At 41.0% G+C, this 25,435-nt stretch overlaps 1 protein-coding gene across 1 annotated transcript in view; it reads right to left on the bottom strand.

Annotated features, from left to right (window-relative positions):
• MALRD1 (MAM and LDL receptor class A domain containing 1) overlaps positions 1 to 25,435 on the bottom strand; it is a 464,614-nt gene that overhangs the window by 203,621 nt on the left and 235,558 nt on the right. Inside the window, exons 20-21 of the mRNA XM_089693696.1 lie at positions 11,737 to 11,847; positions 2,566 to 2,779 (exon numbers count right to left, since the gene is read on the bottom strand). Of these exons, the coding sequence (XP_089549822.1) occupies positions 2,566 to 2,779; positions 11,737 to 11,847 (325 nt within the window). The remainder of the gene's footprint in view (positions 1 to 2,565; positions 2,780 to 11,736; positions 11,848 to 25,435) is intronic.

The raw sequence follows: 25,435 nt of genomic DNA, 5'->3' as shown, positions 1-25,435 counted from the left end.
CCTGAGGATCATATTGGTAAAAAGTCACCTATATGGCTTTAGGCATGCAGCCATACAGTGTGCAGAGTCTGCGGAGTCACTCTCCCGGGCCCCTTAGCTGCTACGTACAGCTGCCCCTTGAAATGATTTAGAAGATGCCACTATATGTGGGTATGTGCCAAGGGTTGCGTAACATGTGACCCCATAGTATACTCCGAACACACACTATAAAATTGATTGCAACGGAAGTTGCACCTTTCAAGGAAACTTTCCCCAGAGCTTAATGAATGAGGTGAAGCTAAGCTGACTACCATCATCCAAGCATATAAAAGAAAAAATGCTGTTTTTTTTTAAATTTTCCTTGCAGGTGATTGGGCATTTCTTGCAAATGTTAATCTGCACCACATTCACTAAAATCTGGGACAAATTCCACTGTACAGTGAAACTTCTCTTGCAAAATGAAAAGCCTATTTGTCTTTAGTAAATCAACCCCTACTTTTATTCAAAGTATATGTCTATACGCATACAGATGGTTTACGTAACCCCACAGTACAACCACGTACAGCCGCATCTTCTAATTCATCTAAATGGGCGGTTGTATGTGGCAGCTGGGGAACGTGGGTATATAAATACTCAGACTGCATTCTGTAAGACTCCTGACTTGTGCAGATTCTTTCTGGTCAACCAATCACAAAGGAAACATTTAAGTGTAGCGCCCTCTAGTGTACATAGTTGGTTTAGGGTAGTTGCTACTTGCTAAAAGCCTGGGTGGTATAGTTAGAGAGTTTATTTCAAGTCAAGCTGGTGGGCTTTACAGGTCGGTCTCTGGTACCCCCCACCTCTAGGAGCTTGGAGAAATTTCTATAAGGCAGTAGGTGGAGGCAAGGAGTAGCTGATCTGCATATTCATAGGAGTCTGACCAGTCCCAGTCATGAGGCCTGGCAGTGTGGCAGAATGGCCCATAAAATATGAGAGAGCCTAGCCAGCAAGGAAAGTCGGATGAAAGATGGATAGTTGAGGGCCTGCTGTGCCCGGAGAAGGTAGGGGGGTTCTGTCTCCAAGCTGAAAGAGGAAGCTCTACTGACCTGCAGTCCACTGGGGAAGGACAGCCTGCATAGTCTGGAAGCAGCAAGGGGAAGGCATGAAAACAGTTTTGGATCCTCCCGTTCTCACTGCGCATGCACAGCGATTCGCTGTGTCCCTCGGACACAGCGGATCACCGATCCACGGAAAGAGCCGAAGATGTTGGCTCGGTCATGTGATCAGCTGTGTCCAATCACAGCTGATCACATGTAAACAGGGAAATGTCGGTTATTGGCATTTCTCTCCCCACGAGCGGTCACGCTGAAAAGCTTGTGAGGAGAGGAGAGCCGGTAATCGACATTCCTCGGAGGGGACATATACACAGATCATCAGAGTACTGATGATCAGTGTGCACTGATGATCTGTGTAGCCCCAGCAGCACCACCTGTCAGTGTCCATCAGTGCCAGCTCTCAGTGCTCATCCATGCCACCTGCCAGTGCCCATCAGTGCCACATCAGTGCCACATTTCAGTGCCCATCAGTGCCACATCAATGCCACATATCAGTGCCCATCTGAGCTGATTTTCAGTGTCACTCATCAGTGCCAGTCAGTGCCACCTATCAATGCCAGTCAGTGCCACCTAACAGTGCCAGTCAGTGCCGCCTATCAGTACCACCTATCAGTGCCATATATGAGTGCTGCCTTTCAGTGCCCATCAGTGATGCCTGTCAATACCCATCAGTGCCACCTACCCACCTACCACCTCATCAGTGCCAATCAGTGCCACCTATCAGTGTCCATCAGTGCAGCCTATCAGTGCCCATCACTGCAGCCTCATTAGCGCACATCAGTGAAGGAGAAAAATCACTTATTTACAAAATTTTATAACAAAAACTAAGAAAAAACATTTTTTTTCAGTGGTTTTTGGTTTGTTTAAGAAAAAATAAAAAACGCAGAGGTGATTAAATACCACCAAAATAAAGCTCTATCTGTCACAAAAATATGATAAAAATTTCATATGGGTACAGTGTTGCATGACCGCGCAATTGTCATTCAAAGTGCAACAGCGCTGAAAGCTGGAAATTGGCCTGGGCAGGAAAGGGGTATAAGTGCCCTGTAGGCGAGGGGTTAAATGTAATTACCGCCTTTTTTTTCTTCACTATAGCTCAGAGATTCAACTGTCACTTTTCCCCTAGCTAAATAAAAGAAAGTTTCCTTTTAGTTTATTTCCCCGAGTTATAAGAAACAATGTTTCCTTTTAGTTTCTTAACTCTGGAAAAGTGACAGCAAATTCTGTGAGCTATAGTGAAGAAGAAAAAAAGCCGGCAATTGCATTTAAAAATCGGCACCGACATACACTTCGTATTGCGAAAATAATTTGTAAAAAATGTGCAAACTGTAATGGATTTTCATTCGTAAACCGAAAATTACGTTAATCAAGACATTCGTAAACCGAGGTACACCTGTATATTGGCCAGACATTCCAAAAATCCGATCACCTGACTATCATTTTATGGCTGTGGACAAACCATTGTTAGTCAATACAGCACACAGTGACTTACGACATATGTACAGGTCCTCATCAGAACTGTCGGAGCAATCATTGACAAAGTCACACATGTTGTTCTTAGGAATGCAGTATTTATTGGCACACATGAACTCCTGGGATGTGCACTGCTTATCTTGGATCAGCAATGACGAACAGTTCTCAAAGGATATGTCATCCACAGTCACATCTCCAACATAGCTGACCCCACGTTTGGCTTGTAAAACGATCTGCAAATTATAAATAATGGACAATGAAAGTGAGCAGAACACAAAACACAAGTATTGCAGACATAGTTGAATTTCCATACATTTAGGGGTCTATATACAAACATGTTGTTATTAATTCACTTCTAAGTTACATAGTATTTTGAAAGGGGGGGGGGGGTAGAACCTTGTGTCAGATTTTACATTTGTTTCCTTGTTTCACCAAGATTTTCCTTTATTTACTGACAAGCCAACACATTTCAGAGGCTATAAGGCTACCCTTTGATCAGAGCTTAAAGTGATTGTAGAGGCTCAAGGTTTTTTACCTTCATGCATTCTATGCATGCAGGTAAAAAGCCTTCTCCATACAGCAGCCCCCCCCAATACTCACCTAAGCCCCCTCTCAATCCAGCAATGTGCACTGGAGTCACGGCTATCCCGGGACTCCCTCTCCTGATTGGCTAAGACAGAAGCTGGAGCAATTAGCTCCCACTGCTGTCAATCACAACCAGTGAGCCAATGAGAAGAAAGAGAGGGCAGGGCAGAGTTGAGGCTTCGTTTGTGAATTGATACATGGAGCAGCCGGTGCCCCAATGGCAAGCTGCTTGCTGAGGGGGCACCTGACAGAAGGGAGGGGCCAGGAGAACCAGCAGGGGGACCCGAGAAGAGGAGGATCCGGGTTGCTCTGTGCAAAACCACTACACACAGCATGTAAGTATAACATGTTTGTTATTAAAAAAAAATAAGCCTTTAGAATCACTTTAAATTGCTGATTTAGTTTCAGCTCCAGTTGACACTGCTGTGACTTTGCATGTAACGTGCAATACATAAAGTCACATGACAACTGAAAATCTATTTATATCAATTGCAGCAGTTCCAATCAATGCTACTCAGGTCACAGCGACCTTTAAAAAGGTTCCTGCATTACTTTAATGCGACTTTCATGTGACTTGAGTGCCCTAGACTCCTCAAGTTGCATGAAAGTTGCAAGCAAGTTGCACTGAAAATCGCACAGCAATGGGGATGCAAGAGTGTGAACCAAGCCATAAAGTGATTTCAAACATTCATGTTTTTTTATTTAAATAATAAACATGTTATACTTACCTGCTCTGTGCAATGGTATTGCACAGAGTGGTCCCTAACATTGTCTTCTGGAGTCCCCCACTGGTGCTCTCTGCTACTCTTCTCTTGCAAGTACCCTATAGCAAGCTGTGTGCTATGGGGGCACGTGTGAGGGCTTGCTTCCAAGCCAGGCTATGTGCGTCCATAGACACACACAGCGTAACTTGGACCTGACCCTTGTTCCCTCCTCCAGTGGCTCTTGCTACTGCCTCTGTGTCCTGTGAATACAAGAAGAGAGGAGTAAAGGTTACTTGTGGGAACAGCGCTGTATTGAGGGTGGTGTCAGGTAAGTGTTTGGGGGCACGAGCACAGACATTGAAACGGTGTTTATCTTAATGCAGAGAATGCATTAGAGTAAAAAAACCTTTTGCTTTTAGAACCACTTTGATGGTTAATAAGGGTGAAATTATCTATGGAAGAAATTAAGAAATTGTCTCCTTTTATCCAATGTCATCCAATACCTCAGCAGCTGGTTAAGACAGAACTAATTCTTAACAACTAAAAGTCAATCTGAATCAGCATATTCATAGGCAGGGTTCTTTCAGGGGAAATGCAGGGGAACGCAGTTCCAGCACCTCCAGCATTGAATGTATGTAGTGTCAAGGGGTGCTGAGGTGTACTGGAAGGTATAATGTTGCTGGCTGATGGGGAATATATTGTCACTGGGGGGGGATCTATTTTTGTGTGGTGGTCTATTGTTGCTGGTGGTGGAGCTATTGTTGAGGGGGATCAATCAATTTTGGAAGGGATCTACTGTTGTGGGAGAGGTCTATTGTTGCTGGTGGTGGAGCTATTGTTGAGAGGGTCAATCAATTTTGGAAGGGATCTGCTGTTGAGGGAGAGGTCTATTGTTGCTGGTGGGGATTTATTGTTGTGGGGGAAGTCATTTATTGCTAGAAGGAATGTACTGTTGAGGGAGGGGTATATTGTTGCTGGCTGCTGGGAGATCTGTTGCTGCTGGAGGTCTATTGTTGCTGGGGTGGTATTTTGTTGCATGGGTCCATTGTTGCTGGGGAACTCTATTGTTGCTGAGGGGGGAACCTATTGCTGCTGGGAATCTATTTTACTGCTTTTCTTGTTATCATTAACAAATTCCATACAAATTACTTAGGACCACAAAATGATACTTGGCTCTGTATTCTCTAAGGGAAGCGGTACTAGGAGGTGGCTAGGGGAAGCAACCAAGGGACGGTGCTTGGAGGTGGGTAGGGGGTGGAGACAAGAAATTTGTCAGAAGGGGTGAGTTCCTGTACCTATTTGTTGAGAAAAAAAGCCCGGTTTATAGGACTCCTATACTTTTGGTGTGGTGTTCCTATACTCCTTGCACCTTCCATCGTTCTGCCTTAGAGGCCCCTTTGTGTTACAGAGCTGCCTAGCCATTGTGCTCAACAATAGGGAATTGCCTTCACAATTCAATTTTGGATTCAGTGTCACCATCTCCTGAGAAATTAAAGCACATCTAAGGGAAAAACCCTTTGCTGTCTGTGTCCCCAATGGATACATTTCCACTCACTTTCTGCTCTATCACCCATCCAACAAATAGGAATTCAAGAGATGTCTATCAATCACAACCATGCCAAAGTTGGTGTACTGGACAAAATAACATTGCCCCACATCACCTGAAAACCTGTATTGAGATAAATATTGAGGCTGCAGTTGCTAACCTTTCTTTCTGAGAAAACACTAGTAGCCCGCTGTCATGTTAATATAATGGCTTCAATATATCCATAATCACTGCTTCAGACTATGCAATTGAGAAATTCTGACTGGTTGCTTGCATGTTCCAGGTCAATGAAACAAAAAGTGCTTAAAGAGACCCTGTCATGAGAAAAAAAAAACAAATCTTCTGGTGGTATAAAGTGCGGGAGCTTAGCAGACCCTGCACCTTCCTACAGCAGCCTCTAAAACCTTTCAAATAGGATTGAGCAATTGTCCATTTCGACAAAGCTTCAACTCTTCCAGGTAGTGCCAAAGTCTTGCGGCTACCTCATCCCATTCCTTCTACCCCCCGTCCCCAAACACACACATACTTCTTTTAGCTTTTTGCTATGATTGACAGCTTTACTGGCCAATAGGAACGTGGAGGAGACGGTAAAGGCAGACAAGCTGTGGCATTATCAGGAATAAAAATGAATTTGGGCGTCCTCCTAACTCACCTCTATCCAAACGTCTAAGTTGGACTCTTTTTTAGTCCAATCAGTTGCAGGCTGGGTCATTCATCATTCATCATTGGGTCATTCAAAGACATTCATTGACAAAATATGGGCACATGTCCATAAAAGGTCATTGACATCACTAGAATCTCACCCTTTTTTGTGGTGAATAACCAAGCCTGCAGCTGATTGGACTAAAGGTGGCTCCTAAAAAAAATGACCCCTCTATATGCCTGCACTTTATACCAGCAGGTGTATTGTTCCCATGGCAGTTTCTCTTTAAATCAGCTTGTAGGCAGGTATAGGTAGCCTTCCCACCTATAAGTAGCCTTGTGCCATCTCTACATGGAGAAAGGAGTCTCCTAAGGGACTTGATCTTTTGGGGATACCACCAAGTGGTTTGGGAAGGAAAACTATCCAGTCAGACACAGGACTCTTGAGATTCTTTGTCGGCCATTTTGTCTGGGAACCTTTTAAATAATGGGTCCCAGGCAGGGGCGGACTGACCATTTAGAAACTCGGCATTGCCCGAGGGCCCGGGGTCAGTAGGGGGTCCCATGAGATGCCCCTGGTACCTTTTTCATAGGCTTTTTTGAGTTTGGGCAAGGACACAGGGGCCCCATGATCCCCTATTGCCAGGGGGCCTCATGAGTTGTCAGTCCGCCCCTGGTCCCAGGTCATTTTGGTGCAATTGAATGAGTAGCTGGCTAGGGAAAGGAATCTGCTTGTGAGGGACAAAGCTTAGCACAGGGAACGTTTTCAATAGTGCAGTAATAGCTCATGGATGGCTCCTATACCACATCATATGTTCCAGTGCTTGGTGCAGGAGTGAGGAACCAGTGCAGACCGTGGAGATAATGTATCTAGCATTACCAAATTGCAGGAGAGAACTGGGCTAAGGGGCAGGGGGAAATTGCCCACTGGGCCACTCTGATGCCTTGTATAAAGGCTGCACTGCCTCCACTGCAGACATGCCTAAAGGCTTCCTGCTGAAGAGGAGTAAAAAGTCCCCACCGGTGTCCTATTGAGTTCGGGATGAGGACAGAGCACAGGCAGTCCCCCTGGCACGGATGCTGTATGTCATGTCCAAGCAGAGGCCAGCACCGGAGGCTCTCCTTCCCCAGCCAACCCTGACCGAGCTGCCCTGGCTCCCCCCTGCAGCCCCTGGCCACTCCCTGACAGACAATTCAGGATCCCGGAGTCGGTGCAGCAGGCATATTCCAGTCCAACCCGCCTGGTGAGAAGAACGTACCTGGAGCAAAGCTTCAGCCTGGGATGAGGGTCAGGAGGAGGCAGGGAAGAGGGAGAGCGGGAGGAGGGCCAAGTCACTGCTGCATGGACCTCTGAGTTGTACTTGCCCTCTGGGCCAAAAGTTGCAAGTCAAGTCCTGCTGAAGGTACAAGCCATCCTCCAATTACACATCTTGGCATTGTGATTACTTTATTACTGGATCGCAGTGTAAAAGTGTTCCATAAACTGTGTGTGCGGTTCCTCTTATATAAGGTACCTATATTAGGCCCTACCTACAAGATGATTAGCATGCCTGCCATGCAAGTAGCATCTTCAAAAGAGGCGTAGTAGTCTTCTTATTTCTCTTGGCACAGCAAGAGCAGAAATGTTCAGCCTCTCTTTGTCTTTGTGTTTTATTGCCAAGCCCCCAACTCATGCAGGAAAAAAAACAACTTAATGACAGCAGGGTTTGAGTTTCTTCTTGTACACTGTCATATCTTTATATAAAGTTGTGAAACATTTTACTATTTCAACCAGACGTGATATCAAAATGTCACCGCTAAAAATACCACTTGAACAATACCCTCTGTTTTATGCCAGCGTAGCAGATTGCCTCATTACCTAAGCGCACAGCGTTTTCCTGTTTAACATTTGAGAGATGATCTTCCAAGATCTACTGTATGCTAAACAAGATACCCGAGCACAAATACATATTGCTTTAATTATTTGGCTAGGAGACACATTGTTGAACATATGGTAAGTCCAATTAATTACCATGCCGCTGACATTGTTTATGGTACTATATTTCAGCTTCGCTCCAGTAAATTAGACATTGCGTTAAACTCCGAGGGGAATATTATGAGGGTAACAGAATGAGAAATGTATTATTAAGCTCTTGTTACAGTCACGCTTTCAGGGCTACTTTGGTTCTCGTCTCATAAAAGGGTAGAAAGAAGAGACGAGAAAAAAAAAGATACTCCTAGTAGCTATATGGGGGGTAGAAAACAAATAGGATTATTATTATGTAAAGCAGAGTAAACAGCAACAACAATATACCCCATGCAGTGCAATAACTCATAGTAATCAGATGTCATCCTAGTCCTAGCAGGGACTGCTAACCTGCTTGGTTAAACCCTAATAAACTGACTCCAAAAAGTAATGGTGGAAGGGGGTTACCAGAATGTTGCCAAAATTATTACTTGAGCCCAATTGGCCTGTATTCAGCACCTCATTACAAGGACAGAGATCCCTCAGGAAGAGACATTCACCCAAGTGGTCAAATCCAAGTGTAATAGATCAAAGACAGCACCAAATAAAAAGTCCAAGGTCTTTATTGTTCAACTGGTTACTACAAGCAGAGCAAAGAAATGCCAATGTATTTCAGGGGTCACACAATCTTTCTTCACCAAGGCTGAGTGAAATGGCAGAATGTTAAATTCAACAATGCTGCAAAGCAGACTGTTCTGCAAGCAGAGGATGTTATAGACAACAGTCAGTACTGGTGTTGAAAGTAAGGTAGTCTCTGTCACTTTTTTAATTTTTCAGAATGAAAGCTTAGCGGAAAAGTAAAGGGTTAAAATTACTACCTCTACCATACCACTTGCTCTACAGATCCCCATTTTTTTAGAGCAACACAAAAGAGTGGCTGAAACAACTTCAGCATGTGGCACACAAGGATCACTTGAATCCTCCACCTCCCCCAGTGTCATATACTCACCTTTCCTTACTCCCACTCTGCTTTTTACCGGGTAAAGTTCCCTGTGTAAGCTCCAAACTAACTTGTCAGAGCTTACACGGGTCTATGAACTCCCACCCCCGTGTCAAAGCCAATCATCGGACACAAGCACTGTCACATGGGGGAGAGGGAATGAGTCATACTCATTCATAACCAGAAGTGATGGTATTTCTCTTCACTCTGGCAGCTAAACAGAGAGCAGGGAAAGCAAAGGGAAGTCTAGTATACATTGCTAGGGCATGGGCATCACTCTTAACCTCCCTAGCGGTCTGATTATGTCAGTATGTCTGTGCTCAAAGCAGTAGATTGTTTTCAATGGAAATATGTTGTTTTTTTAATTGTAGGCCTGTAATTCTTAGGAATAACTCACTGAAATCTGGCCTAACAAGAGTCTAGTAAACATCCCGGGTATGATAAAATGTTAAACACGAAATCATAAATTATAATATAATAAATAATCATAAAAAATAATAATATAATAATAATAAATTTAATTCAATAATATAATTAAACCAAAAACACTGAAATTTGAAATAGAGTTCGCACATAACTGAGCTTAGTCGCAACATCGTTTTCAGTGTCTGATGACGAATTTCCCCACGAATCATTATCACTCAATTCTGCAAGTGGTTCTGATTTACTATCGCTGTTCTCTAGCTGGTCTAAAACCGATTTTGACCTAAAGGGACGCTTTTTGGACACCATGGACTTTTTTCTGTTTCCAGGCAGAAAGAACAGTAAAAATGTAGGCAGGGCACAGGACAAAGCACTCGGGACAAAATGTATGTGAAATGGCTTGATAAAGTAATGTAATACTGTCAGATTTTAGTGTATTGAGTGAATGTCAAATTTTTACATTTTTTAAATTCCCGCCGGTTCCGTTCTTCGTACGTCCCGACGCTCGCAGGGAACGGAACCCGGAAGGCGGATGCCGTCATCGGCCGGAGGACTTGGCCGGGGATACTGCAGGGGGGACATCGTGGGAGTGCTGAAGGGATCCCAAAGCAACACTGCATGGTGTTCCCGAGTGTAGCTGGTTCTGAAACTTAACCCCGAGCTACACTCAGGAATACCACCAGGGGGGTTAAGAGTCAGCATTTCATTTAATTGGATAAACTGTTTGGTGAATGATTATAACTGATCACCCTAAGTTTTGCTCATGTTTAAAAATTGATATGACATACGGTTTGTAATGATATATGTAAGTGATACCAACAGATGGACTCAGTAAATAACCTGACTCTGTTTACACTATAGAAGTTGTCCTTGGGTTGTATGCTGTACTGCTCTTTTCTCTCACAATCCATCTTGTTGTCTATCAATCAGCTGAAATTAAATGAGAACATTAATTTTTTTTATGCGGCCTATACTGTTATCTTGACAGTTGTTCAGCAGGGGTGGTAAGCTGACTACCTACTGGACAACAGCTACTAGAGGAAGAATCTTTTATCTATATTGTAAACACTTACTAAAAAACATAAATAAAACATATATATAGTTGAATTAAAGTGTAATTCAAGACGAATATTAACTAAGCCAAAACCTACTCCTACCCCCATTATAAGACTATTCTAACTACCCTGCAAAAGAAAAGATGTCTATATTTACCTATTCTGAAGCCCCTCTGGTCCGGTCACTTTATCGAGTCCCGGCATCGGCTTTAGTGAAGAGGAGGGACAGCCAACAATGGATGCCCCATGGTAAGCCTATGGGTGATCTCATTGCCCAGGCTCTGCAGCCATTGTAGCTGCCTGTCCCCTACACTAAAGCCGACACTGGGACCTGTTCATGTGACTGAATCGGATTCAGAATAGGTAAGTATAGACATATTTTTTTTCACAGGGTAGTTAGAATAGTCTTCGAATGGGGATGCGAGTAGGATTAGGCTTGGTTAGAATTTGACTGGAATTACACTTTAGGTCTATAAATATGATATATCTAGTAGCAATTGATGGCTATATTGAAGTGGACCTGAACTCAAACTGTGAAAATGTACTCTCTTGAAATGTTATTTTGACTAGGAAGTAACCTTAAAGATTTACTTTTTGCCTTGAATTCCTCTTGAAAAGTAGCAGCACACTTCTTGTGTCTAGGACACCTGTTCCTTGAGCCTCTATAACTTTTTATCTGCAGTATGAGGTCATCTAATGCACTGGTGGCTTTGACTGCTAGTCTCCCCAGATTTTAAGTGAGATTTTGATACTGTCTCTACTGTGCTGCTTACTGTTCTCCTTGCTGAAGAAGAAGTGGTACCTAATGACCTGTAGTGCAAGGACATCCTTGCTTCTGCTTCATTCTGTGGATCTGTGCTTTCTCCACCTCTCTTGTCGCTGACTGAATATTACCCCACCAATCATTAGATTACCAGTCATCAGGGAGAAGCTCTAACATGAGGTAGCAATGCCCTGCCTTTACCAAATTGCCTACACCTAGAGACTCCATGTAGAACAAGGCATGATATGTCAATAATGGGGAAAAGGTCAGCTGCAGCGTGACCACAGACAAAACTGGGGATTAATTCTTGCTTCTAGTACTGTATATATGATTCATGTTTTTTCGTGGCATGTCATCTTTTAAATGCTACAGGTGTCACATCACTAATCATTAATAGAAAAAATATTGTAAAACCTTTTTGCAGATTGCTAATTTTTTATCACATGGAATTTATTATCATCTGACAAATAGATGGAATGTGCAAATATTGTACAATCACATTGTGAAATAATTTAGGAAAGACAAACCTGAAAGTTAGACAACGTTGTCAAGTAAACCTCAGCTCTCTTCCAACTTGCTCCTTGTTTACCACTTTGGGACCACAGTTCATAAGTCACGTTACCAAAATGAATAAGTACCTGTAAGTCAGAAAAAAAAACATAACACTTTTAACATAGACATCTCATTCAGAACCATCTATATCTATGGGTTCATTCTGACAAGCAGCAATTGACATCTTGCAGACCATTTAAACTGTTTTTCATGTCCAGCTAGACTGGCTTTTCCACCACAGTGACCGCCAATCTCTGTGGATGAAGTGGACTTTCATTCAGCGTGACAGAAGAGGCATTGAAATGCATGGAATCTCATTCCCATGTATTTTCTGATTACCAGTTCTGTTCTCCATCTCGATTGGGAAATGTATGAGTAAACCACATCTGTTCCCATCCAGCTGTACCCAGTTTACGATACAGAGAGAAGGTTTCTACAATTGCCATCTGTCTATAGATGGTCACTCTTAGATGGAGAATTTGGAGTCCTTTCCAAGTAGCACACGTCAGCTAATTAGTTCACTAACTATTGCAATCATCATAATCACCAAATTATTAACATTAGTAGACGTAGTAGTAGAAGTAGTAGTAGTAGTAGTAGTAGTAGTAGTAGTAGTAGTAGTGCTTCAGTAATATTTTGGTAGTAAACGCATTGTCTTAGAAGTAATAAATGCTGTCATCCAAGTTGATCTGGTGCAATACATCACACATAGAACTACGCATACTCCAAATTTAGTAGTATGACCTACCCTGCTGATCCAATATTAAATCAACAAAGCTGTTAATGTCTCAAAGGCATTATGATTAGTTAGGGGACCAAGAGTGGGGCATGTGAGCTTAGCTCCACAGTAAGAACTTATCCGTTTGTTCCAATGTTCTCTTTTTGTTTTATGTGTCTTATCTCTACTGTCCCTTAAAGCCTGGTGTCTGCTTCTAGCACCCTATACCCCTCCACCAAGGCAGAAAACCCTATGCTTGCCAGCCCACAAAGGAATGTAGCCAGACACAGTGTGATTATGTATATCTGAGTATTTAGCAAATATGTCTCTGTTTCCAAAATGTTTGATTAGAGATCAAAGCAGTTGGACCAAAATGCTCACCAGCAGAACTGCATGCATATTAATTCAAGTTGTGTTTCAGGTTTAAAGCTTCTAGGACAAAAAGCAAAAACCTCTTTTTGTCACTGTCATAAATAAAACTCAGGGAAAGTTTTTGTCATTATATAGTTTTGACAAAAACCCTCCCAACCCTCCACTGTTCACTTCCAAATGGTCTGGTTTAAACTATGGGGGGATATACTAAAACTGAAGCACTCAGAATCTGGTCCACCTGTGCTTGTTAGCTAATCAGCTTCTAACTTCAGCTTGTTCAATTAAACTTTGGCAATAAAACCTGAAAGCTGATTAGTTTCTATCCAGAGTTGGACCAGATTTTGCACACTCCAGTTTTAGTAATTAACCCCCCTGTAAAGGGTGGGCTGGTGACTCTACAACATACCTTAGAATTGCAGTATAATGCGGGCCATAGATGGGATGAAAAACGTCCGAAAAACAAAATTGTCCGATTTTCGGATTGTTAGTGCGGGAATCGGTCGGCGTTTTTAGTGATTTTTGCCCTTTTCGATTATCTGTCCTGCTAGAAAATAATCTGCCAAATTTGTCGTTCTGCCGATTGAGGGACAAATCTGCCAATCTTTCCCGTTTTTAAAAAATGCGCATGAGCAGTGACATGAAAGAAGAAGGAAAAGAAGAAAGGAAAAAAATAGAATATGAAGAGGAAGTAGAAAAAGAATAAATAGAATATGAAGAAGAAGAAGAAAAAGAAGAAATAGAATATGAAGAGAGAAAAAGAAATAATAGAATATGAAGAAGAGGAAGAAAAAAGAAGAAATAGAATATGAAGAAGAGGAAGAAAAGAAGAAATAGAAGAAGAAGAAGAAGAAAAAGAATTTCAGTCCGATATTATATTTGACATTTAAAAGTATAGCAACATTGTATCTATTTGTATCCGAATAGAAAAATCTGTAATCGAAATGGATACAAATAGATACAATGTTGCAACTTTTTCTTCTTCTTTTTCATATTCTATTTCTTCTTCTTCTGCATATTCTATTTCTTCTATTTCTTCTTCTGCATATTCTATATAATTGCCGGCCGTAGATGGGATGAAAATCAGCCGGCTTTTTTTTACCAATGGTGGTAACGTCGGCTGATTGAACGACCGATTTTTCATTTTTCTAAAACAAAAACGGCCGGTTTTCTCCCTGTCTATGGCCTGCATAAGTGTCTATTTACAGATCTGAACTAAGTACAATCCGACTCAATAAAGGATTGGAGTTAAAAGCCCTCTGCCTGGTTGCTTGCAATACACTTGTGCCTAGTATACACGATGAGAAAATCGGACAAAAAAAAACATTTTCAGTGCAATCGTCCAAATCTGATTGTTAGTACACAGCTTTCAAGTGACAGTCATGACAGTTCATGCAAAATTATCCGAAGGGACAAGCAAGAAAATGTTTCTCGTACAATAACAGAACTAACGATTTTAATTTAATCAGTATAGTATTCGTCCATAAAAAAACCAAGAACACGCATGCTAACAAATAAAAGAACACAATACAATACATTACATCATTGCGGGAACTTGTATTCTGTCCTTGGAGAATTTTTACCTTTATGCTGGGTTCACATATATGCAGTGTGGTATAGCGCATGTGATTCGCACAGGAACCAAACCGCATTCTTGTGCAAATCACATGCGAAATGTGTGCGGTGCGATTGGAATCCTACATTTTGTATGGCTTAAATTGCACCGCATCCGAACCAAAAACGTGCAGGACCCTTTTTTGGTCCGATGGGTATTCGCATCGCACTGCATTTTGCGGTCTGATTTCGGGGGGTTGTTAACTTAACATACACACCCACAGCGGTTCTCATGAACAGGGTCCAATTATGATGTGGTGTGGATCATTTCTCTGATATTTTCATCGCGTGTACCAGATACTCTTTTCCACTGGAATAGAATATCTGGTGGAAAAGTGTATCCTCCTGTTGAGGATGTGTTAAAAAATCAGGGTTACACTGAAGTCAGGATAGTGAAAGAAATCTGTCACCAATTAAGGGCACAACCTTGTCCAGAGAATTAAATCATCAGCTTGCCAAGGGACAGTCACCAAGGGGACATTGGGGTTTGTCTGTAATCAAGTTTACTATTTTACTGTTACATATAATACTGAAATTCAGATAATACTGTAAGAAGTTACAGATAATACTGAAATTCAAAACATTCTTAAGGCTGGATCACAACAAGCCAATCCTTCAGTACCTAAAAATACAGCAACCAAATGATTTTACTGACTAATTATTAATAATTACCAAAACTGCAAATAATTACTGGACATAACCAGTGTGATTTAGACCAAACTGATTTTGTAGCAAAAGTATAAACTTTGCCCTTAGTAAAAACTTTTCATATTCATTCACTGAGCTGGTAGATATGATCTCCTTAAATGCAATGCATGGTTAAGATCTGTTCTTCAGTTTCTAAGATATACAGATAGTATCTTATACTAACGCTCCCCTGATGAAGTGGGCATTGGTCAAGGAAAAACGTCAGGAGCTTGAAAATGAATCTATGGATGTGTTCTGTTTCTCATTAACTGAACAACAGATATTAAATTTCAATGCGGTTGATTTACTAAAGGCAAATAGACTGTGCACTTTGAAAAAATCATGTGCAGGAAAAAATGCTGTTTTTTTAAATGTTCCTTGCATTAGATTGGATATTATTTGTAAAGTCAAGCTTTACCTCATTTACTAAGTTCTGGAGCAACTGCATTTGCAAAGTGCACAGTCTATTTGTCTTTAGTAAATCAACCCTGATGTATTATATCAAAAGCTAGTTAAAGTGGAAGTAGTGGCAAAACCTAACTAACTCTAAAGCTACTCTCAGTCACATTCTAAGTCTAATATATCTAGACCTGTAAAGAAAAAAATCGCTATACACACCTGTTCTGTAGCCGCTCCGGTCAGGTCTCCAGCGGCGCCCTCTGTGTGCTGGAGACAGCTGACAACGGCTAGGAAATGTCTATTAAGTGTCCTGACCCATAGCATTTACTATGGGGCTACTGTTGGCTACCTCTCCTGCACACTTCTACATGAAGCCGCCACAGACAGCTCAGCATGGGACCAGACCGGAGCGGCTTCAGGACAGTTAAGTATAGTGAATTTTTCTTTACAGGGCTAGATAGATTATGCTTAGGACAGGGGCGGACTGACCATTCGAGAACTCGGGCGCTGCCCGAGGGCCCGGGGTCACTAGGGGACCCCATGAAATGCCCCTGGTACCTTTTATAGGCTTTTTTTGAGTGTGGGCAAGTACACAGGGGCCCCATGATCCCCTATTGCCCGGTGGCCCTATGAGTTATCAGTCTGCCCCTGGCTTAGGATGTGGCTGCAAGCAGGTTTAGAGTTAGTTAGGTTTTGCCTTTACTTCCACTTTAATTTTTGAATGAAAATTTTAGTTTTAAAAATGTTCTAATCATTAGTGGGGTGAAATCGACATTTGTTTTCAAATGCAGTGATGACAAAATTCAAAAGGAAGATGATGGACTTTTTTTCTCTAATTTCTAAGGCGTTGCTTACACTTGGATTGCTCTCTGAAGAATGATCTGCATTCAGATTACTTTTCAGAGAGCATTTAACAGGTGTTACAAAGCTTCTCACCGCTTGTTTTAACTCCGCTAAATTCTGCACTATCACGCCGCAACTGCATACTTTGCACGTGGTTGCAGGGCTGACGAAACGCAGGTCCAGTCAATTGAATGTGTTGCATTCAGCAGGCGGGAGTGACATTTAATATTCATTTACAGGATGATGGTGTCAAAAACTGATAGCAAAAGAAGGAGCCACAGTTAGGCTGGCTATACACTATACAATTTTCTGTCCAACCTCTGCCCAATTTCCTTTAGATTTATCTTAAACTATGTAGTACAAGGGCCTGCCTAATTGGATACAATTGAAAGTGTTTAGATTTGATCTCATATTATATGGTTTTTGGTAAATCTAAAGCAATTTTCGAAAGAAAATTGTATAATGTATGGCCATCCATAAGCTGTGTACACACAGACCGAAAACTGGCAAAAAACAGTTGGTTTGGCAGGAACAGGCCAACTTTCACCCTGTGTGTACAGCTGTCTGTTCTACAGAAGCCAGTCTTGTTGAACGGGTATGCTGGAAAACCAGCATCCATCCAGATCTGGCAGCCAATGGCTGCGAACACTGATCAATATGTTCTGGCTGGAGGGGCCCCTGTCAGAACACAAAGGCACAGTGGGGTAGATTCAACTTTACTTATTTTAGTATGACGATATCTCAGTTTTTATTCATTCAGCCCACTGGGTTGAACAAAAAAAAATATAGTGCATACTCAGCTTTAGAGGAGTCTAATTCCATATAAAACTTCTAGTATAGATAGCACAATTATTTCTGACAAGTACATACAGCGGTATAAAAACAATACAGAAGGTAAATACAATAGTTTGAGTTTGTAACTTACTAACATCATAGACGTAGGGAAGTGTAACAGTGTTTACTGAGTTTGCTTTGGCATTTATTTTGGTGCAAATATTGTTTGGAAACAAAATGTTTGCAACCGTAATGAATTGCAAATGATCCTATGTGCTAATCCTGTTCATTAACATCACAAAATAGGCATAAGAAGTAACAGTACGTAATCTCATTACCACTCTAGTGAATATATTAATGTTTAATCATGAAGGCAAACACTGACAGCCTGATTTCACAAGTTACACTAAACGCTTGAGACGTTATTTAAAGAGAAAAATCATATGTTCACAAAATACATATTTGACATGCCAGATAATATTCAAACAATGCTTCTAGGTATAAGAAATAGGCTGTATTATGTGAGTTAGTTTGATTATCATAAGTTGCCAAAACAGACACACACAAAAATGATCCATTTACAGCAAAACTGCTAATAAATTCACTAAATACACAATACCCCTCCACTAGAGCTGGACCCAGAAAGATAGTTGGATGTGCATGAACAATCTGACCATCATGTGGCCGGGGCAGGGGCGGACTGACAACTCATGGGGCCCCTGGGCAATAGGGGATCTCGGAGCCCCTGTGTCTTTGACCAAACTCAAAAAAGCCTATGAAAAAGGTACCAGGGGCATCTCATGGGGCCCCCTACTGACCCCGGGCCCTCAGGCAGTGCCCGAGTTTCCAAATGGTCAGTCCGCCCCTGGGCCGGGGGCCAGTGGTTTGGTACCCAGCGCGAAGAACCAGCACACTCAGAGTCCAAGAGAGGTTCACAGTATTATATTAAGCTGAATGCAAGTCAATTGATAACACTTAGGCAGGCCATACATTATGCAATTTTATTTCCTTCAATCACGGGTGGAAGGAAAGACAAGTGCTTTACTCCCCCATCAACATATTCTGTCTTGATAGGGGAACCCCTCCTAAAGTACTATTGTGTTCTGCTATTGGGGAGCATGAGGAGCCTTCCCCACCAAAATACAATGATCACTGCTGGCGGCTATAGTCACCAGCATGATCGACCAAAAAAATCCTGACAGGCTGGTTGTTCTGAACTTGACTGATGGATCAGCATCGGTACAACTAGCCTCCCCATAGAAGGATTGAAATTCAGTCAAATTTTGATCCATCTATTTCCAGATTTACACTTGCAAGGTAAAGCGAGCACTAGTAACTTTGTCTTACACAGATGCAGTAATCCTTGTGGTGGCAGGTTCAGTAACACTCAGTAACAGGTTCATTGACACTCAGTAGCAGTTTAGTAACTTCCAGCAATCAGTAAGTGATCACTCCACTCAGGCACAATGCAGGTCCCAGCCAAACACTATTACCGTCCTTGTGGTGCATCCCCAGGCACCTTGGGCACAATACAGACTGAGTGGGTCTTAGCAGAGTGGTGGTTGACTTAGTGGCGGTCAAAAGGGCCTTGAACGAGAGGCAGAAGCACTACTGGAGATCGGTGCCAACTACAGCACACAGCAGTGTTCGGACATCAAAATAGGGAGCGCTGATCCAAAATTTGTGGTATGGTAACAAACTCACCCCAAGCATATGAAAAGTCACATATTTTTCAACTGGAGAATAAAAGGTCACATAAAAACTATTAAACATTTTACCTTAAAGGGACACTACTTATGAAGAAAGACACCCAAGTTCATTTCATTATTTAAGGCCAGAACAGACATAGCCTGATGTGATCCGCTTGGGACCCAGAGATAATGTCAGGTACTCGAGGAAGTGCCCTGAAGGACTATACTGTTGTGGGCACCAAAGTACACTGGAAAAACTCCCCAGATGGCAAAGAGCCACAAGAAACCAAGTAAAGATCAAGGGGCAGTCGATTTCTGGGACTAGGGCCTACATGTTTCGGGGATTACCCCTTCCTCTGGCAGAGAGGGAGTTTATAAAGGAGGGGCCATGGGGTGAGACATCCATATTTCCCCTCCTCCAACAACTTTAACACATTATGTGCCTTCTATTACTCATATATCTTTGTGAATAGTAAATAATCATCTAAAACCAGCAATGACCATATATTAAGAATTATTCACACCATGGTAAAAATATTTATGGGTTACATCTGGCCCGTGGGTGCATCTGTTCCGGGCCCACAGCCGCTGACAGCGTTACCAACCCTTCACATCCTCCCTGGTGTCACCCGGCCATCCTGCTACCACTCCAGCAGTCCCCGGCATTTGAGACATCCATCTGGACCCACAATCAGGTGCTGTACTTACCAAAAGCTTTAACATGTGAGTCATGTCATGCACCCTCATTGTTTTGCACCTTGATCCTCTGGAGCTGTCTACTGTGAGCTGCGTTTTCATGTGACCTTTTACTCTCCAATGCTTGGGGTGAGTTTGTTACCTTACCACATATTTTGGATCAGTGCTCCTATTTTGATGAAATGTACTGTCTTTTCATTTTGGTTACATGAGTTGGGTGTAGCAGCTTCCAGTGTGATCTATCCAACCTATCCACTTGGGAATTTATCCATGTGCTTTGTGTATTTTGACACCGCAGTGTTCCCCTACTCTGGCTTTACTTACACTTGAACCTTTCCCTGGTTCTAGAACTCTGTCCCTGCCAGACAATGTTTTATCTCCCTGGAATATCCAGTCACAAAATACCTGTCAAACCCATTAGGGCATTGCTCGTTATTAGCACTACTGTTATTAACACACCAAGATGACCACAAAAGGTCACTGGAAGTGCAGCATCCAATCAGACAGCTGACTCTCATGTGCCACCTATGGAGGCTACAGGCAAACATCTTCCCCTTAGGTCTTCACTCCATTACCAAATGGCAAGGTGCAACCTGTTCGGTGGAGAAGAACTACACCTGCCAACACTCACATGGATACTTTTTATATGCAATACAGGTCATATCCCTAGTAAGCCTGTTGCTGATGGAGGTCTGCCTGCAATAGGATAACTAAACTGGCTCAAGGTCATCTCTTCCTCGCTGACCAACAAGCTTCAGATTGTCACTTATCAACAGAGAAGGAGTGGTCCCCACTGGTTCAGCCAGTAATAAAGTAATGTAATAGAAGCAGGTAAGTATTCGAGCTGTACACTTGGCAGTCTCCAGTGCTCCAGCAGAGTATGGCTCCTTCACAGGAACAAATGGGGCTGCGATCACGTTGGATGCTCAATCAGCTTCTTTCATGGTCAAAGTGGCAGAGGCTAGACAGCTCTGAACCTGGAAGTGTTCAGAGCTTTATCCTTCTTTGTTCATATTATCCAAGGGAGATCAGAGGACACAACTTACTCAGCATGTAGAAGTGATCAATCAGCAATCACTCTTACAAGAAAGCTGGCAAAGGTAAGAAAAAATATAGAAATTCTGGCTGTTTGTTTGCATGTCAGTACAACTGCTGCTGTATATGGCAGCAGCAGCAAAAGGAAAAAGGACATCTTGTACTAAAGGTATAATTTACCTTTAAGTACACTGTCTTATGTGTCTGGGTAGCTACATACATTTTTTTTATTATTTTTAAAGTATATCCAAATCTAAGCATTACAATTTGATAAAAGCTTTAAAAAAAATCATTTTAAACATCTTTTTCAATTCATTCATTCATTAAAATATTTCCTGGTGATCCTTCCATGAATATCTCTCTTCAGGTACTTTGTGTTATGGGATGATCCAGGACTGTCAGTATAAAAACCGGTCCAGAGATATTATTATAGTCCAAATAGGAGTAAGTACATGTTGACAAAAATTGGCTTAAAAGCTAAATGATATCAGTAACAGATGGAAAAGACCCATAGACTGGAGATTTATTTATAAGCACAGAGAGTGCCCAGGCAAATTTGAAAAGCTATGGGCTCCATGGCTGGAAACCCAGGCCTCAGCCCCATTGATCTGACAGAATTATGTTGCAAGGTTGTCTATACCTTAGATTATTGTATAAAGAAGCACCACATTTGTGCTTGAACTATTTTAATACTGTATCTGAAAGTACCAACATGTTTGCTAAGCGCTGCTATGCCACGCTCGAGTGTTTACCTATACAGAATGTTTGCATATGTTTCATTGCATACTTTCTGCTCTGGATTGTAATTCTGAATTTTTTCCCAATATAATCTACCTTTTTTTGCAAGTTTTGAAATGAAAAATTTTAATTGATTAAAAAAAATTTAAATATATCATTTTGAAATACAAAATACAATTATCAGCAGTACTGAGATGCAAAAAAGGATACCAAAAGATAAAAAAAATTATTAAACAATTGGTGTATATATATATATATATATATATATATATATATATCAGCATAAATGAGTACACTCCTTTTGAAAAGTAAGATTTTAATCAATATCTCAAGGAACACAAGAACAATTTCCAAAATTTTGACAAAACTGAGTTTTATAAACATTTGTTTAGCTCATTACATGAAGGTAAGGTTAATAATATAACTTAGATTACAAAATCCTCACTTTTAATAAAATTAGTTGATGCAAAAATGAATACACCCCACAACAAAAACTACAACATCTAGTATTTGGTATGACCTCCATGATTTGTAAGGACAGCACCAAGTCTTCTAGGCATGGAATGAACAAGTTGGCAACATGTTGCAACATCTTTTTCCATTCTTCAAGAATGACATTTTTTAGAGTCTGGATGCTGGATGGAGAGTGATGCTCAACTTGTATCTTCAGAATTCCCCATAGTTGTCTGATTGGGTTCAGATTAAGAGACATACTTGGCCACTGAATCACTTTCATCTTGTTCTTCTTCAGAAATGCAACGCTGGCCTTAGATGTGTGTTTTGGATCATTGTCATGTTGGAAAAGTGCACAATGACCAAGGACACGGAGTGATGGTAGCATCTTCTCTTTCATTATAGAGCAGTACATCAGTGAATTCATTATACCATCAATGAAATGCAATTCCCTGACACCAGCAGCACTCATGCAGCCCCACAGAAGGACACTGCCACCATCATGTTTCACTGTAGGCACCATGCATTTTTCTTTGTATTCCTCACCTTTCCAACTCCATACAGTTTTGAAACCATCAGTTCCAAAAACATTTATCTTGGTCTCATCACTCCAAAGTACAGTGTCCCAGTTGTGTTCTTCTTTTTCAGCAAGGGCCCTGGCAAATTCTAGGTGGGCTTTTTTGTGCTTGGGCTTTAGGAGAGGCTTCCATCGTGGATGACACCCATGCAAGCCATTCCTCTACAGTGTACGCCATATTGTGTCAAAGGAAATAATTACCCCAGTTTGGCTTTCTACTTCTTAAGCTAACTGCAGTGAACTTGCATGGCAATTTTCTTTAAACCTTCTCATCAGAAAATGCTCCTGTCGAGGTGTTAATCTCTGTGTACAGCCTGGATGTCTCTGTGAGATGGTTGCACTTCCCTCTTTGTTACATTTTTATATAATTTTTGCAAAAGTATTCTGACTGATGAGTAAAGCTTTGCTTAGCTTCTTGTAGCCTTCATCTTTCTTGTGTAAAGAAATTAATTTCTTTCTCGGTCCTTGTGACATTTCTCTTCCATGTGGTGCCATTGTTGACAGCATGAAATGGGAGGGGTTTTCTTTGTTAAGTAACGCCCTTTTATAGTCAACTGTCTGCTGGAAACCTGTTTAACCTCTTGCCGTCCGCCTGCTGTTTATAAACGGCAGGGCGGTGGCAGTCCAAGGTCGGGTTGCCGTTCCTAAACGGCACCCGCCTTTTCTAGCTGTGCGCGCTCCCTAGGAGCGCGCACTAGCGCGATCCGGTGTCCGCTGTGTCCTCTGGACACAGTGAAACACCGATCGTCGGACGGGACCTCTGTACGAGGTCCCGGTCATGTGATCACTGATTGGCGAATCAGTGATCACATGCAAAGTAGTGAGCAAGATGTCACTTGTAACATCATTGCTTACTACGTGTGAAATCTGTGAATGATCACAGAGGTCACATGGTACAAGGCTATTCACAACAGCCTTGTACCATGTGACAAGCTGTGACCAATCACAGCTCACTCAGTATTTCTCAATGACTGCAAGAATGCAGACAGAGAGAAAGAGAAATGATTGCTTTTACATCCTATATGGGTGTAAAAGCAATCAGTGTAAAAAAAAAAAAAAAAATCTTCATCACCCCCCACAAGTAGTACAGTGTCACCATGGTGACACTGTACTGCTAGGGTGACAGTATGTAAAAATAAAAAATAAAAATAAAAAAAAATATAAAAAAAAATAAAATAAAAATGTAAAAAAAAATGTTTAAAAATTATAATGTTTTATTATAAACTAATTTGGATTTTTTTTTTTACTAAAAAAATAACGGAATAAATTTTGGCCAAGATTTAGGATGAAATATTATTTATTTGCAAAATTTTATTAAAAAAAACACTTTTTTTCAAAATTTTTGGACTTTTTCATTTACATAGTAAAAAAAATAAAAATCCCAGCGGTGAATAAATACCACCAAAATAAAGCTTTATCTGTCTCAAAAAAATGGTAAAAAATTCATATGGGTACAGTATTGCATGACCGCGCAATTGTCATTCAAAGTGTGATAGCGCTGAAAGCTGAAAATTGCCCTGGACAGGAAGGGGGTAAAAGTGTCCGGACAGGAAGTGGTTAATGAATAATTAGACTCACCTGTAGTTTAATTCTTGTTAATTAGGATTTTGTTGTCTAAAATGTAGCTTTGCTCCTAAGACCTTCATTGGGGTGTATTCATTTTTGCAACATGGTCTTGAATTAATTTGTTAGGAAAAATACTTTTTTGTGTGTACAAATTAATTAATTTTGTTTGCAATCAATGACCCACATTTGTGGGAGTATTTTGTAGTATAGTATCCCATAGAAAATGTTGATCCTGAAAGGAAAGTAAAGGTTTTCTGACAAATCTGTTGGGGTGTACTAATTTATGCTGAGCACTGTATATATATATATATATATATACACACACTTTACAAATTGTACAAAGCAAAAGGCAGTAATCATTCATGGTAATGAGCTGAGATCAGCATTTTGTGGAGAGGTTTTCAGCTCCTTTGAAAACGAGGTGTAATGGTATTGTTATAGAATTTTTTATCTTAAATGAAGTCAAATTATTGAAGATTTTGGTGCAACGCTTCATAATGAGAATTTCTGGTGATAGATTGACTCTGTAAAACAATCGAGCTGAGCAAGTTTGATGATATATTGGTGGGATATATCTTCTGAATACTGTTTGCTTTTGATATATAGCCCCGTAGGAACCAGGAAAAAAGAAATCATATTACGACATAAAACAGCAGTGTTTTCTTTGTCACATATTGGAGCTACATGCTGAATATTGGTTGGAATCTGGATATTTATAAAAATGAACAGGCATAGACACACAAATACATGAAAACACAATTTCTCCTTATGGATTCTTTCAAAAGTTCATAGATTAAGGTTTCAATTCAGCTATTACAAATACATGAAATCTATTTTCATAGAGAGTTACCACAAGCCAGCTAAAAGCTGAAACCAGCCTTACAGTGGGATAAACAGATCATTAAGGTGGATCTTTTATTAACTTTACAAGTCTAGCTCTTGGCGTGTCACAAAATTTATAATCCTAGTATTATTTTTCAAAAGACCTAGTTCTTTTTTTTTCTATATAGCAGCACTTGAGCACCAGCTGAGCTGCTTTTCGCAGACAGGTCACAAGGTGAGAGACTGCACCACAGGGGCTGATCTGTGTCAGACCATTGGGAACAATGTCAAAAACTGCATAGGTACCATGATTTACATGAGCCATCATCTCAGTCCAGGAAGTGAACGTTGGGACTGGATGATCGCTAATCAAAGATGGTTCCACAATGAAAGCATTGTTGATGTCTGTGTATGTATTTCTTGAAGAGTGTGTTTAGGGTGGTTTAGTTTATTAAATTTAGTATTTATGTATTTTTTAGCTTATTTGATCATCATTTGTGTATTTTTTTTCTTTGCTATTGCATTGTCTGTTTTTTCTTCCTGTTAAGAAACATTAAATAATGAGGCTAATAAGATGCTGATTTTTAGCAAAAGAACAAGTCCATGATAGGTGAAACCATAGGAGCCAGTTAGGGTTGGTTCACACTGGGATCACACTGGAACACAAAGGTTTCCCATACAATTCCCGTGTG

This window comes from Staurois parvus, unplaced genomic scaffold, assembly GCF_062004578.1.
Source record: "Staurois parvus isolate SC_StPar_1 unplaced genomic scaffold, SC_StPar_1.0 ptg000636l, whole genome shotgun sequence".
In the NCBI taxonomy this organism is placed as follows: Eukaryota; Metazoa; Chordata; class Amphibia; order Anura; family Ranidae; genus Staurois; species Staurois parvus.
The sequence above is the reverse complement of the archived record's forward strand: the minus strand, read 5'-3'. Positions and strand labels throughout refer to the sequence as shown.